Below are 14,240 nucleotides of genomic sequence, written 5' to 3' on the forward strand. Positions count from 1 at the left end.
AAAATAGTTACTTTTAAAAACCCACAATAAAATCAGTTGGAAATGTAATGATTGGATTATTCAAGAATTATGAATTGTTCCATATACACTGCATACACTTAAGATCTCATTAACTTTTGTTTTAAAAAATGATGTGGCCAGGTATGGTGGCTCATGCCTGTAATCCCAGCACTTTGAGAGGCTGAGGAGGGCAGATCACGAGGTCAGGAGATCGAGACCATCCTGGCTAACATGATGAAACCCCCGTCTCTACTAAAAATAGAAAAAATTAGCTGGGCCTGGTGGCACCCACCTGTAGTCCCAGCTACTCAGGAGGCTGAGGCAGGAGAATCGCTTGAACCCAGGAGGTGAAGGCTGCAGTGAGCCGAGATCACACCGCTACACTCCAGCCTGGGTGAGAGCGAGACTCCGTCTCAAAAAAAAACAAAAAAAAACAAAAAAAAACAAAAAAAAACAAAAAAAAAACAAGATGTTTACATAATTGTTTCCTTTATTAGACTGTGAGTTTCCTGAGGGCAAAAAATACATCTTAGTCACCCTTATATTCCCCACACTGTACTAGGGTATATGGAACACAGAAGATGCGTAGGAGACATACTTTAGTTCCTACATTCTCATCCTGCAGGTTTTTGCAATTACTTTTTAAAAAAGCAATAAAGCTAATCTAACTGTGCCTACTACTCCTTCACACAGAATACTACCTGCAACATTCTTTTTAAATAAAGCATAACAATATTTCATAGTATTTCTTTTTTCTTCTTAGGAAATAAACACAAATCATTCTATCAACTCCTTTTCTACAGATTAAACTTGTCCTCAAAGGAATTCTGCATCTTTCATTAATTTCTAAATGCCACTCAAAACTTTCCCTGAAATAGGCCGGGTGTAGTGGTTCATGCCTATAATCCCAGCACTTTGGGAGGCAGAGGCAGGTGGATCACTTGAGGTCAGGTGTTCAAGACCAGCCTGGCTAACATGGTGAAACCCAGTCTGTACTAAAAATACAAAAATTAGCTGGGCATGGTGGTGGGTGCCTGTAATGCCAGCTACTCGGGAGGCTGAGGCAGGAGAATCACGTGAACCCAGGAGGCAGAGGTTGCAGTGAGCCAGGAAAGCACCACTGCACCCCAGCCTAGGTGACAGAGTGAGACTCTGTCTCAAACAAACAAACACTTTCCCCGAAATGTCTTGTTTGAGGCTCACTTCTGAAATAACTAAAATACAGTGTTGAGTCTCTGAAACTCCATTGCCTTAGGATGAATTACTAATTTTGATCTCTAACACACTTAACCTGAAAAGTCGCTTCTTCTCCAAGATGGAGACGTAAGGAATTAGGAGCTAGCCAACCTGATTTTGTTATTATTTCTTAGAGATGGGGGTCTTGCTCTTGTTGCCCAGGATGGACTTGAACTCCTGGGCCTAACCAATGCTCCCACCTCAGCCTCCTGAGTAGCTGGGACCACAGGTGCCCCACTACTGTGCCCTGCTCCAATCTGATTTTTTTTCCCCACCCTGTCATTCAGACTGGAGTACAGTGGCGCAATCATGGCTCACTGCAGCCTTGACCTCCTGGGCTTAAGTGATCCTCCTGCCTCAGTCTCCCAAGTAGCTGACACTACAGGCATGCACCACCACACCTAGCTAATTTATTATCATCATTTTTTGAGACAGAGTCTTGCTCTGTACCCCAAGCTGGAGTGTAGTGGCTCGATCTCTGCTCACTGCAACCTCCACTTCCTGCAACCTCCACTTCCTCCATTTATTATTATCATTTTTTGAGACAGAGTCTTGCTCTGTACCCCAAGCTGGAGTGTAGTGGCTCGATCTCTGCTCACTCCAACCTCCACAGAACATCTGTGCTATAGGCAAGAAAAATACACTTTCAAGCAATTCTCCTGACTCAGCTTCCTGAGTAGCTGGGATTACAGGTGCATGCCACCGTGTCCAGTTAATTTTTGTATTTTTAGTAGAGACAGGGTTTCACTATGTTGGTAAGGCTGATCTCAAACTCCCAACCTCAGGTGATCTGCCCGCCTAGGCCTCCCAAAGTGGTGGGATTACAGGCATGAGCCACCATGCCTGGCCTCACTCAGCTAATTTTTAAATTTTCTGTAGTAACACAGTCTCACTATATTGCCAGGGCTAGTCTCAAACTCCTGGGCTTAAGTGATCCTCTTGCCTTAGCCTCCCAAAGTGCTAGGATTACAGGCATGAACCACCCAACCTGATTTTAAATCCTGTTTCTACCATGCTTGAGTCAAGCTCCAGCTTTTTCCATCTGTAAAATTAGGTAATACCACCTATGCTGGATTATTACAAGGACTAAGTGATTTTTGCATGTAAGGGCTGCTCAACATGGTGGATTCCTTCCCTTCTCATTTATCTGGGACTTGTAGTCACTCAAGACATTTTAAATTTGCCTGGCATTAATTTGTTTCTACACTAATAATTTATTACCTTCACTGGTCTGAATTACTGGGTATTAACTTAAACAGCAAAAACAGCTTTCTGATATTTCTCAAAGATTATATCCCGGTTAATGCTAAAAAACAAACCAAGAAATTACGTTTCTATATATGGCCATGTTCTTATTTAGAAACATAGTTATTTAAGAAAAATTAACTATTTTTTACATGTATTTGTGTCAGACATTGGGGCAAATTTCGAACTTTACCTAATGTGTAAACTACATCTTTGGGGAAAATGAGCCTATTAGGTTTAAGGATCAAAGGGGATTTAAGTTATCTTGACACAATGAGCTGAGTCTTGTGTTTCCCCAAATTCGTATGTTGAACTCCTAACCCTCAATGTGGTAGTACTAGAAAGGGTGGGACCTTTGGGAGGTACTGTGATTTAGATTAGATCATGAGGATGAGATGTTCATGATGGGAATAGTGCCTTTATAAGAAGAAAAAGACACAAGAGCTCTCTCTCTCTTTAAGCAAGCACCAAGGAAAGACTATGTGAGCACTTAAGAAGGTAGCTGCATACAAGCCAGGAAGAGGGCCCTCACTGGAACCCAACCATGCTGACACCCTGATCTTGGACTTCCAAGCCTCCAGAACTGTGAGAAATAAATTTCTATTGTTTAAGCCACCCAGTCTATGGTATTTTCTTACAGCAGCTCAAGACACTTGGGTTTTTCAAGGCCACTAGTTATGAAAAGATTGCCATAACCTTTCACCTAAACATCTGATTCTTTACAGCTAAGCTTTGCTTCAAGGTGTTTTCTTAATGAAGATTGTATTCAGTCACAAATAATTCCCCAAAACAGATTGATAAAAGGATGGATGAGACTCATACACTCCTTTTCTGATTAAGAGAACTCTGTATTTTATGCCACTTACATAGACTCAGTGTGTTAAGACATTATCTTGGGGAAAATATGGCTACTTTCTCAAAGTTGTAAGCTTTATTTCTATATATAAAGTTCAGCTTTTATTAGATGTTTCTGATTCCCAAAATAATAGTATTAGGACATTCCTTATTTTAAGCTTTAAATAATTTGTATAATAAAATACTGTCAGTAGGTCCAAAGCTGAAATGCAAAGTTCAGATTTCTAATACAAAGGAGAGGAGTATTTTGTTTCTTTTGGTACAGCCATGGTTCCCGAACTGTGTACCAGGGCACCTTAGCAAATTAACATGGGTGCCACACAATATTTTTAAATTTTTGAGAAAAACATAGCAACACCTGTTGGACATAACATAAACTACTACTTCGAGGTAGTTTACATTTTCAACATTAAATAGCATTATATTCCTTTCTATAACAACATATCTTTACAAAACTGGGTTTTCAGCAGTTTGATAAAAAGTACTGTGCAAGAAGCAGAGAGGAAAAGAAAATGACACTGATTCCAAGGTTTGAGACATGCAGTGTCCACAGTTACTAGTGGTGATGATGTACATTCTTATTAAGCTGTTGTACCTAACTGCTTAATAAACACAAGTATTAGATAATTCTTTTGGACCAGGTATGCTGTGAAAAAAGTACTGAGGCACTAAATAGTGTCATGAGCTGAGAAAGTTTGAGAACATCTGTGCTATAGGCAAGAAAAATACAAAACGTCATTCAGTTTTTCTACCTAGAAATTTTCTAAATAAATAGTCATACAAAAAAAGGGAAAATATATAGAAACGTACATACAAAGTTTGGATTTTTATTGAAATCTTGTTAGGTATCAAACAAAATCTGCTTTCTTCAGATAAAAATATTCTCTCAGATGTCTCCAGATAACTGCTAAGTCTAAATTGGTCCTTCAATGTCTTATTTTTATTGTCCTCACAAAATGTTCATATACAGTTAAGATGTTCCCAAAAGGATTCTTATCGTGTAAAGGAGCGTACATGACGACCTCTACCACTTCCTCCACTAACAAACTTTCCTCTTGAGCCTCCACTGCCGCTATTTGCACTAGCCCAGGAAGGTCCAAGTCCCCCACGACCTCTAGAAGCACGGTCCCGAGGACTTGGGCGGTAACCTGTAAAAGAAAGAATATAGTTTTTAGTTCCAATGTCCTTTCTTTTCCAAGCATGTAAATACTAATCTACGACACTGAGCTCAAACCAAGAATTACTCTTTTCTCTTTTAAAACTCATGTGCAAGCACTGTGAACGGGGTGAAGATTGTTGAATTATACATTTTAAACAGGTAAACTGTATCGTATATAAGAATTATATCCCAAATAAAACTTGTTATTTTTTTAAAATGTGCATTTGAAACCAAAAGCTACTTCTGATGAGCAACATTCTGGACTAGATACGGTAATGTTTTTTAAAAAAAAAAAAGTTATGTGCTTACACACCTAAGACAATAAGCAAAAAAAAATATGCTATATAAAGGTATCTCTGTTATTAAAATACTTTGTGGTCAGAAAGGTACCTTAAGCATTGACTTTCATTACTGAAACATAAAAATAAGAGCACAGCACCATGAAACTATTCAGATTATACAAACAGTTCAGAAACTAAAAATTTGATTATTTTTATAGAAGATGTATATTGGGCATTTATTCAAGGATATAAACGTTAGAACTTTAAGTCTATACTCTAAAATATTCTCTCCCAGAATGAGAGTACAGCTGACCCTTGAACAACATGGGTTTCAACTGCCTGGGTCCAGTTATATGTGGATTTTCTTTCACCTCTGCTACTCCTAAGAAAGTAAGACCTCTCCTCCTCTTCCTCAGCCTATGGAATGTGATGACCTTTACGAAGATCCACTTCCACTTAATAGTAAATGTATTTTCTTTTCCTTAAGATTTTCTTAATAACATTTTCTTTTCTCCAGCTTATTTAATTGTAATACATTATATAATATATAATATATAAAATATGTGTCAATCAACTGTTTATGTTATCTGTAAGGCTGCCAGTCAACAGCATACTATCAGTAGTTAAGTTCTGGGGAAGTCAAAAGTTATACTTAGATTTTTGACTGCGTGGGGCAAGGGGATGGGGAGTTTAGCACCCCTAGCCCCCTCTGTATATATCAACAATTTAAAAAGGAAGAATTCACTTCCCTTCTCTCAGCAATATCAAGTAGCAAGGATGTATACCTGTAGAACTAAGGGGTCGTAATGGTGGAAGAGGGCCTCTGTTAAAATTGCTCTGGCCTCCACGACTTTCATTGTAATTTCCTCGAGGAGTATTCTGAGCACTCCAACTGGAGCCTCTTGTTCCTTCCCGACGACTGTAGTTTCCTAAACACAAACAGCACAATCAAAATCACTTTTTTCACAACTTCAGTTGGATTCTTTTAAATGACAGATTTTTCTTAATCTTCAAAAGAATGGAAAAGAAACTGAAATTTTGTAAATTGACTGTACTATATATAGTGGCAGCATCACAGTGGTTAAGAGCAGAGACTCTAGAGCCAAACTGCCAGGGATCAAATACTGGTTCTGCCACTTGTATTTATGTGCCCTGGTCAGCTGACTGACAATTTTCTCTTCCGCAAATTAGGGGTACTAAGAGAACTTGCCTCATGGGGTTGACGTGAGGTTATAATATGTAAAATGCTTATAAAAGTTCCTGACGTACCTAATCCAAGTGTTTGTTATTAATATAAACACAGATTCTCTTTCACTCTCACCCTCCTAACTCAGCAGGTATGAAAATATGGTTATCAATCCACTACTAAAGTATAATTTCTGTAAGTATCCCTAGTTTCTAAAATCTTGTAAGGCCAGGTGCAGTGGCTCATGCCTGTAATCCCTGCACTTTGGGAGGCCAAGGCGGGTGGATCACCTGAGATCAGGAGTTCGAGACCAGCCTGGCCAACGTGGTGAAACTCCATCTCTACTAATAATATAAAAATTAGCCGGGTGTGCTGGCACATGCCTACTCAGGAAGTTGAAGCAGGAGAATCGCTTGAACTCAAGAAGCAGAGGTTGCAGTGAGCTGAGATTGTGCCACTGCACTCCAGCCTGGGCAATAAGAGTGAAACTCTGTTTAAAAAAAAAAAATCCTGTAACAATTTCAAACAAACTAAATGTAGCATAAGAAAGCAAGCAGATTAGGCAGATCAATGGTGAACTGCACAGAACAATCTTAAGAAAACTGTTAAGTATAATTGTGAAAATAATGTAAGGGTATTACTCAGAAGATGTATAATTCTCAATGTAAAAAGGAAAATAAGGCCGAGCACGGTGGCTCACACCTGTAATCTCAGCACTTTGGGAAGCCAAGGTGGGTGGATCACTTGAGGTCAGGAGTTTGAGACTAGCCTGGCAAACATGGCAAAACCCCATCTCTACTAAAAATACAAAAATTAGTTGGGCACGGTGGGGCATGCCTGTAGTCCCAGATACTTGGGAGGCTGAAGCAGGAGAATCACTTGAACCAGGGAGGCAGAGTTGGTAGTGAGATGAGATCACACCACTGCACCCCAGCCTGGGCGACAGAGCAAGACTCATATCTCAGAAAAAAAAAAAAAAAGGGAAAATAATTAGCCAAGACTTCTAAATTCATTCTTAAAAGTACAATGTATGAAAGGTTCATTGAAAAAAAAAGTTTCTTTCTTCTGTCCAATAGAGTACTCTGCAAACAGTACCACTAGTCCAGAGGTGGCTCAACTGTAGCAACAGGAAAACAGTTTATCTGAATCTCTTCCATCTAAATCACTTTCATTCAATATTTTAACATTCCAATATTCTAACCCATTAGAGAATACATACTAATTAGTTACCTTTTGAAGCAGGTGGTGTGAAAAACCTATTCTGACTGTGGAAAGCACCCCGTCCTCCTCTATTGCCTGAAAACCCACCACGGGAAGAAATCTTCTGTGAAACTTTGAGTGGCCGTTTTGGTGGGGGTATTCCATCTTGAGGAACCACTTCTTTACTTTCAGCAGCAACAAAGTCATCCACATGCATAGATGGTGGTCTACTTGTGTTCTGTTTTCTCTGACGAAAAATATCATGAGGTCGTATACCCTGTCCAAATCCTCCCCTGCCCCTTCCTCTTGGTGGTGGCACAACATGAGCTCGTTTGGCAGGTTCGATGTATTCAGATTTTCCACTATTAAAACAAAAACATGCCATAAAACATTTTTCTTTCAGATTTCTGCAAAAACAATCTTTATAATACTCAAAATTATATTTCAATTTTTTTGTACTCCAATTCTGTTAACTTTGCAAGGATCTATCATACTTCTGGGATAATACAACAAACTAGCTAAGAAAGGTACTCACATTTCATTGTTATGAATAACAATGTTTTAAAATAATCCAGTTCACTTCTTATTCAGACCTTCCAAAGTCTTGTAAAAAAACAATATAACAAATGAACTGGGTATATACTGGCCAAATTATTATGTTTAAATAAAAAAATCCAAACAATGTTCATGATTCGAATGTTATGTTAACTTCCTTTCCAGTTTAGCAGCACATGCGTATCTTTTTTTTTTTTTTTGGAGACAGAATCTTGCTCTGTCACCCAGGCTGGAGTGTAGTGGCACAATCTCGGCTCACTGCAAGCTCCACCTCCTGGGTTCACGCCATTCTCCTGCCTCAGCCTCCCGAGCAGCTGGAACTACAGGTGCCCACTACCACAACCAGCTAATTTTTTTTTTTGGTATTTTTAGTACAGACGGGGTTTCAACGTGTTAGCCAGGATGGTCTCGATCTCCTGACCTCGTGGTCCAACTGCCTCAGCCTCCCAAAGTGCTGGGATTACAGGCGTGAGCCACCATGCTCGGCCGCATGTGTCTATCTTAAAATACACTAAAATACATAAGTTTATATGACCAAAATAGAGATCTTCAGTGGAATAAATTTTACCTTGAAGTTATAAAGGTCTCATGCTTGTGCTTCCCAAGTTTGAATCCTTTAGTAGTCTTGGTTCTTCCTGGAGATGATGGTTCTGACAAAAATGAGCGCTCTAATTCTGAGTGCAAATCAAAGTCACTACAGCATTTTTCAGAGAGTTCAATTAAGTCAACCTTTACCTGCAGTCATAATAATGAAACAAAATACATATTAAATGTAATTATTGGCATAATATTTGACTATAGAAATTCTTATTACCTATAAATTATATTTGCCTCTCATAAGAAATAAATTAAAGATCTACCTCTTTCCCTCATCTTTTTAAAAAGCAAATGGCATTGGTACTTTAAAAACAAACACACACACACATCGTAGTAATGCTACTTTTTTTGTGTGTGGCATTCTTCAAAGCAGGCCTATTAATCTAGGAGACTTTTGATGCCTGAGCAGGAAACTCAGTATTTGTTTATATAAATTAACACTGTAATATCTCCTGAACTTTTCCAAAAAAAGAATCTGAAAATAACATACTCTGCCAGTCTTACATAGTCAACATTTCTGTCACAAAAAAATTCTATGCCACAGATTCCCAAAAGCTCTATGCATTTAATGAGGTTCCCATCTAAGTTTACTTTCAGGGAAATCAACATTCAGTTTACTTAGGTTTTATTCAAATTTATCAAATGTAAGATACCTAAAATTTCTCTAATCCAGAGGGTTACAATTATCATCACAAGACAGTTGTGATTCAACTTAAAGTTATGAAATTAGTAACTTTTAACAAATATTTTATACCTGTGCTGCCCAACATGGTAGCCACTAACCACATGTGCCTATCTAAATTTCAATTAATCAAAATTAAATCAAAATAAAATTCAGTTCCCTAGTCATCCACATTTCCATTGTACAACATGCACATGAGGCTACTGTTTTGGACAGGGCAGACTACAAAATATTTACATTATTGCATAAAATTCTACTGGAAAGGACAGTTTTAAAGAATCACTGAACAGCTTGCACTAAAAAGAAATTAATTTTAATGCACTTCTAATTGAATTGTATGTGGTTTTTTTAAAAAAGGAAAAGCAGCTCTCAACACACTGAATACAAATGTGAAGCACATCATTCTTTTAGTTTTATTGTACATGATGAACACCAGTATGTTTCTTTGATAAAGAAAAGGAACAATATGCAGTATATTAAGATGTGGCTAAAATAATTCTCCCTACGACATCTCTGAGAAGCATAAAACAGACTGTATTAAATTTTAAGTAGTTAATTATACTCTTACCTATTCAACATTATGTTTAAGAATGTCAATTCCCATTCATACTATATCATAACAAATCTACTCTTTACAAATTTCCAAACTGAGAGCCACACCATAGCACAACCGTTCCTCATCTTAAAACCAAATGCAAGAATAAACTGTTGTTTTGTGGGATACTTTTCTCTATTCTATACCCTGTCAATGTAAGAAAACAAAGTGCTTCATAGAACTTATGAAAAAGTGTGATTTTTCCCTTAAGTCACATTCTCTGGCCAAATGATTGTAATCTGGTTCATGCCTGTAATCCCATCACTTTGGGAGGCCAAAGAGAGAGGACTGTTTGAGGCTAGGAGTTTGAGACCAGCCTGGATAACATAGTGAGACTTTATCTATAGTAAAAAAAAATTTTTTTTTGGCTGGGTGTGGTGGCTCACACCTGTAATCTCAGTACTCTAGGAGGCCAAGGCAGGCGGATCACAAGGTCAGGAGTTTGAAACCAGCCTGACCAACATGGTGAAACCCCGTCTCTACTAAAAATACAAAAAAATTAGCCAGGTGTGATGGCACACGCCTGTAATCCCACCTACTCAGGAGGCTGAGGCAGGAGAATTGCTTGAACCCGGGAGGCAGAGGTTGCAGCGAGCTGAGATCGCACCACCGCACTCCAGCCTGGGTGACAGAATGAGATTGTCTCAAAAAAATAAAAATAAAAAATAAACAAAAAAGTCACAACCTCAAAATACAGATCACTAACTAGAAAGAAGCAAAAAAGAAGCAGAAAAAACTTTCTGGATGCCATAAAGTGGGCAAGTGGCATAAAAATAATGTAGAACTGGCCTCCAAGTAGATTTTAACAGCCATAAAATATAGAAACTACTATAATGCTAACAATATACAAAGAAACAGAAAAAACTAAAATTTTTCTAAATATTTAGTAATAAAATAATTTATATACCAAATCCAGATCTGTATCAATCTCTTCAGCCTGAAATGGAGTGAACCACATAGATTTCAACTGATCATCCATGACATCAGCAAGCACATAGGCAGTCCTGGAACAAGAAAAGTAGCTGGTGAAAAGCAGAATTCCAAAATCAAATTTCGCCTTTTTTTTTTTTTTTTTTTTTTTTTTTGACGGAGTCTCACTCTGTCACCCAGGCTGGAGTGCAGTGGTGCAATCTCAGCTCCCTGCAAGCTCCGCCTCCCAGGTTCACGCCATTCTCCTGCCTCAGCCTCCTGAGCAGCTGAGACTACAGGTACCCGCCACCACTCTAGGCTAATTTTTTGTATTTTTAGTAAAGACAGGGTTTCACTGTGTTAGCCACGATGGTCTAGATCTCCTGACCTTGTGATCTGCCCGCCTTGGCCTCCCAAAGTCCCAAAGTGCTGGGATTACAAGCGTAAGCCACCGCGCCTAACCCTTTTTTTTTTTTTTTTTTTTTTTTTGAGACAGGGTCTTGCTCTGTTACGCAGCTGAAGTGCAGTGGCACAATCACAGCTCACTGCAGTCGTGATCTCCTGGGCTCAAGTGATCCTCCCACCTTAGCCTCCCTAGTAGCTGGGACCACAGGTGTGCACCACCACACCCAGCTAATTTTTAAAAAATTTTTTGTAGAGATAGGGTCTCTATGTTGCCCAGGCTAGTCTCAAACTCCTGAGCTCAAGCTATCTTCCTGCCTCAGCCTTCCGAAGTGCTGGGATTATATCGTGAGCCAACACGCCCAGTCTTTTAGCTTATCGTCAAGTAAAATCTGTGGAAGGTACAATTAAAATTATTGCTTTCTGAAGTATTAAAAGTAGCACCTAAAAAATAAACTCCAAACGGCAATTAAAAACTAAGTATCCTTAAAAACAAATAACTTGAAAACTAATTCTGCTGTAACAAGTTTTGACCTTTCAGTAAAATAAAACAAAGCCCTGATTTTATCTGCTAGCTTGTTTCTGTACAGCCTGCAAGCTAGCATGGTTTGTATAAATTAAAAAAAAAAAAAAAAAAAAAAAAAACTACAGAAGAATACACAACAGAGGCTATATGTGGCCTGCAAAGCCTAGAATTCTTACTATCTGGCCCTTTATAGAAAAAAAAAGTTTGCTGGCCCTCCCTAGCCTACAGCCATTATAAAACCAACATCTACTCAATTATAAAACATTGTGTATTTTACCTATTGTTAAACAAATTCTGAAGAGATTCTGGAGCTGAAAGTACTGGTTCCACATCCTGGTCACTAAGAGGTAAAGGGTCACCTGATGACTCCAGCATCTGCTTAAGTCCAACTACATTGTCCAACAAAGAATCCAGATTGTCATCATCTTTTGAATGTTCCTATATATAAATAAAAGCAGAATAAGAAGGTGCAGGTAAAACTTATGTCTGTAAACCTACTGACTCTTTAGTAGAAAAGGCTATATGTTTTATTACTAAGAAATTTGGAACACTGTCCAGAAATTATTAACATTAAACATATTAAAATAAAACAAACACCAAAACACTTGTCATTTTATTTCTAAACAACAGCAGCAAGAGGGTACCCTGCATCCAAGGAACAGACAATTCAAAAACTACTGTCTTCATGTACTCCTTAAAATTCATAACAGGATGGAGGACTTCACTTCAAATTGTTAATTCAAAGAGTTATTTGAAATGGTATAAATACCCAACTAAAGGTTCACTATTTTAAAAAACGTCACTATGAAATACTTGTACTAGTCAAACTGAGAGGAAAATAAGCCTTAGGAATGCTCTGTTTTTGTTTTTCTTTTTTACCAAAACAAGCTTCTCTAGTTCAAGGAACAAATTTTCTGGACTTTCTTCTTTGCTTTGTAGAAGCTGTTTTAACTCTGCAGCATTAATACTCATCGTCCGTGATGGATGAGCTCCCTCTACTTCCATGAGACCATTATCATCTCCACAACATCCCTGTAAATGTCACACATAAGTTAAATTTGAGAGCAGAGAAATTTACAAAGAGGCATCCACACTTACTCATATTATCTAAGCCATATGCTGCAATCTTTCTTTCAATGTTTTGATTTTTACATCAGTACAAATGGCTAGTTTTAAGAATGATTTAGATCAAAGGTGAAGTATGCTTTCTTTGAGTAAGACTCAAAATATTTAAATTGGTAAACATATATTTTACTGGCATCAAGATTTTTCAACAAAATACCCAATGGCAAATACACTGGCAGTTGCAGGACATGTGACACACTGATTGATGCTCAAGAATTAATAAAATGCTTGTTATAACAAAGAACTGATGAAACCTGAAATTATCTTTCTGAAGATAACACAGACAAGTAAAGAACTATCATATTTAACTAAAGAACTATCATATTTAAGACTATATTCTGTCACATAGAAAAGTTAATATTTTCTGCTTTAAAAAGTATGCTACATAATAAAGTGAATTCTGGAGTGATAACATTTCAATACCAGAAAATCCTTCTAGGAAAATAAATCTTGCTTCATGATAAGAAAACCATTTATATTGTCACATACACTTATGGTAGAGAGCCGTATGCCTACCTAAACATTGTATAAAATCTTTAACTTTGTTTTTTTGTTGTCGAGACAGGGTCTCACTATGTCACCCAGGCTGCAGTGCAGTGGCACAATCATAGTTCACTGCAGCCTCAACCTCTTCAGGTTCAAGTGATCCTTTCATCTCATCCTCCCAAGTACCTGGGACTGACTACAAGCACGTGCCACCATGCCCAGCTAATTTTAAAATTTTTCATATAGATGGGGTCTCACTATGTTACCTAGGCTGATCTCAAATCCTGGGATCAAGCAATCTTCCCACCTCAACCTCCCAAAATGCTGAGATTACAAGTGTGAGCCACCTTGCCTAACCTGTCTGCCTTTCTTTCTTTCTTTTCTTTCTTTCTTCCTTTCTTCTCATCTTTTTTTCTTTCTCTCTTTCTCTCTCTTTTTTTTTTTTTTTTGAGATGGAGTCACACACTGTTGCCCAGGCTGGAGTGCAACAGCGCAATCTCAGCTCACTGCAACCTCTGCCTCCTGGGTTTGAACGATTCACCTGTTTCAGCCTCCCAAGCAGCTGGGATTACAGGCGTCCACCACCAAGCCCAGCTAATTTTTTCTATTTTTAGTAGAGACGAGGTTTCACCATGTCGGCCAGGCTGCTTTTGAACTCCTGACCTCAAGTGATCCACACCTACCTTGGCCTCCCAAAGTGCTAAGATTACAGGCGTGAGCAACCGTGCCCGGCCTGTTTTTCTTATTTTAAGAAACAGTGTTGGCCAGGCATGGTGGCTCATGCCTGTAATCCCAGCACTTTTGGAGGCTGAGGCAGGTGGATTGCTTGAGCCCAGGAGCTCAAGACTAGGCTGGGCAACATGGCAAAATCCCATCTCTACTAAAAATACAAAAATTAGCTAGGTATGATGGTGCACATCTAAAGTCCCAGCTACTCAAGAGGCTGAGGTGGAAGGATCACCTGAGCCTAAGGAAGTCAAGGCTGCAGTGAGCCATGATCATGCTACTGCACTCCAGCCTGGGCGTCAGACGGAGACCTCATCTCAGAAAAAAAAAAGAGAGAGAGTGTCTCACTCTTTCACCCAGGCTGAAGTACACTGGCACAATCATAGCTCACTGCAACCTTGAATTCACAGGTTCAAGTGATTTCCCCGACCCCGCCTCCTGAGCAGCCAGAGGCACATGCCACCAAACTAAGTAG

At 38.6% G+C, this 14,240-nt stretch overlaps 1 protein-coding gene across 1 annotated transcript in view; it reads right to left on the reverse strand.

Annotated features, from left to right (window-relative positions):
• Positions 1-4,147: 4,147 nt before the first annotated feature.
• The window catches only part of VIRMA (vir like m6A methyltransferase associated), a 64,461-nt gene continuing 54,368 nt past the window's right edge, over positions 4,148-14,240 (reverse strand). Inside the window, exons 18-24 of the mRNA XM_008001112.3 lie at positions 12,308-12,460; positions 11,706-11,866; positions 10,499-10,595; positions 8,286-8,452; positions 7,193-7,524; positions 5,562-5,705; positions 4,148-4,484 (exon numbers count right to left, since the gene is read on the reverse strand). Of these exons, the coding sequence (XP_007999303.2) occupies positions 4,330-4,484; positions 5,562-5,705; positions 7,193-7,524; positions 8,286-8,452; positions 10,499-10,595; positions 11,706-11,866; positions 12,308-12,460 (1,209 nt within the window). The 3' untranslated portion in view covers positions 4,148-4,329. The remainder of the gene's footprint in view (positions 4,485-5,561; positions 5,706-7,192; positions 7,525-8,285; positions 8,453-10,498; positions 10,596-11,705; positions 11,867-12,307; positions 12,461-14,240) is intronic.

This window comes from Chlorocebus sabaeus, chromosome 8 (genome assembly GCF_047675955.1).
Source record: "Chlorocebus sabaeus isolate Y175 chromosome 8, mChlSab1.0.hap1, whole genome shotgun sequence".
Classification (NCBI taxonomy): Eukaryota; Metazoa; Chordata; class Mammalia; order Primates; family Cercopithecidae; genus Chlorocebus; species Chlorocebus sabaeus.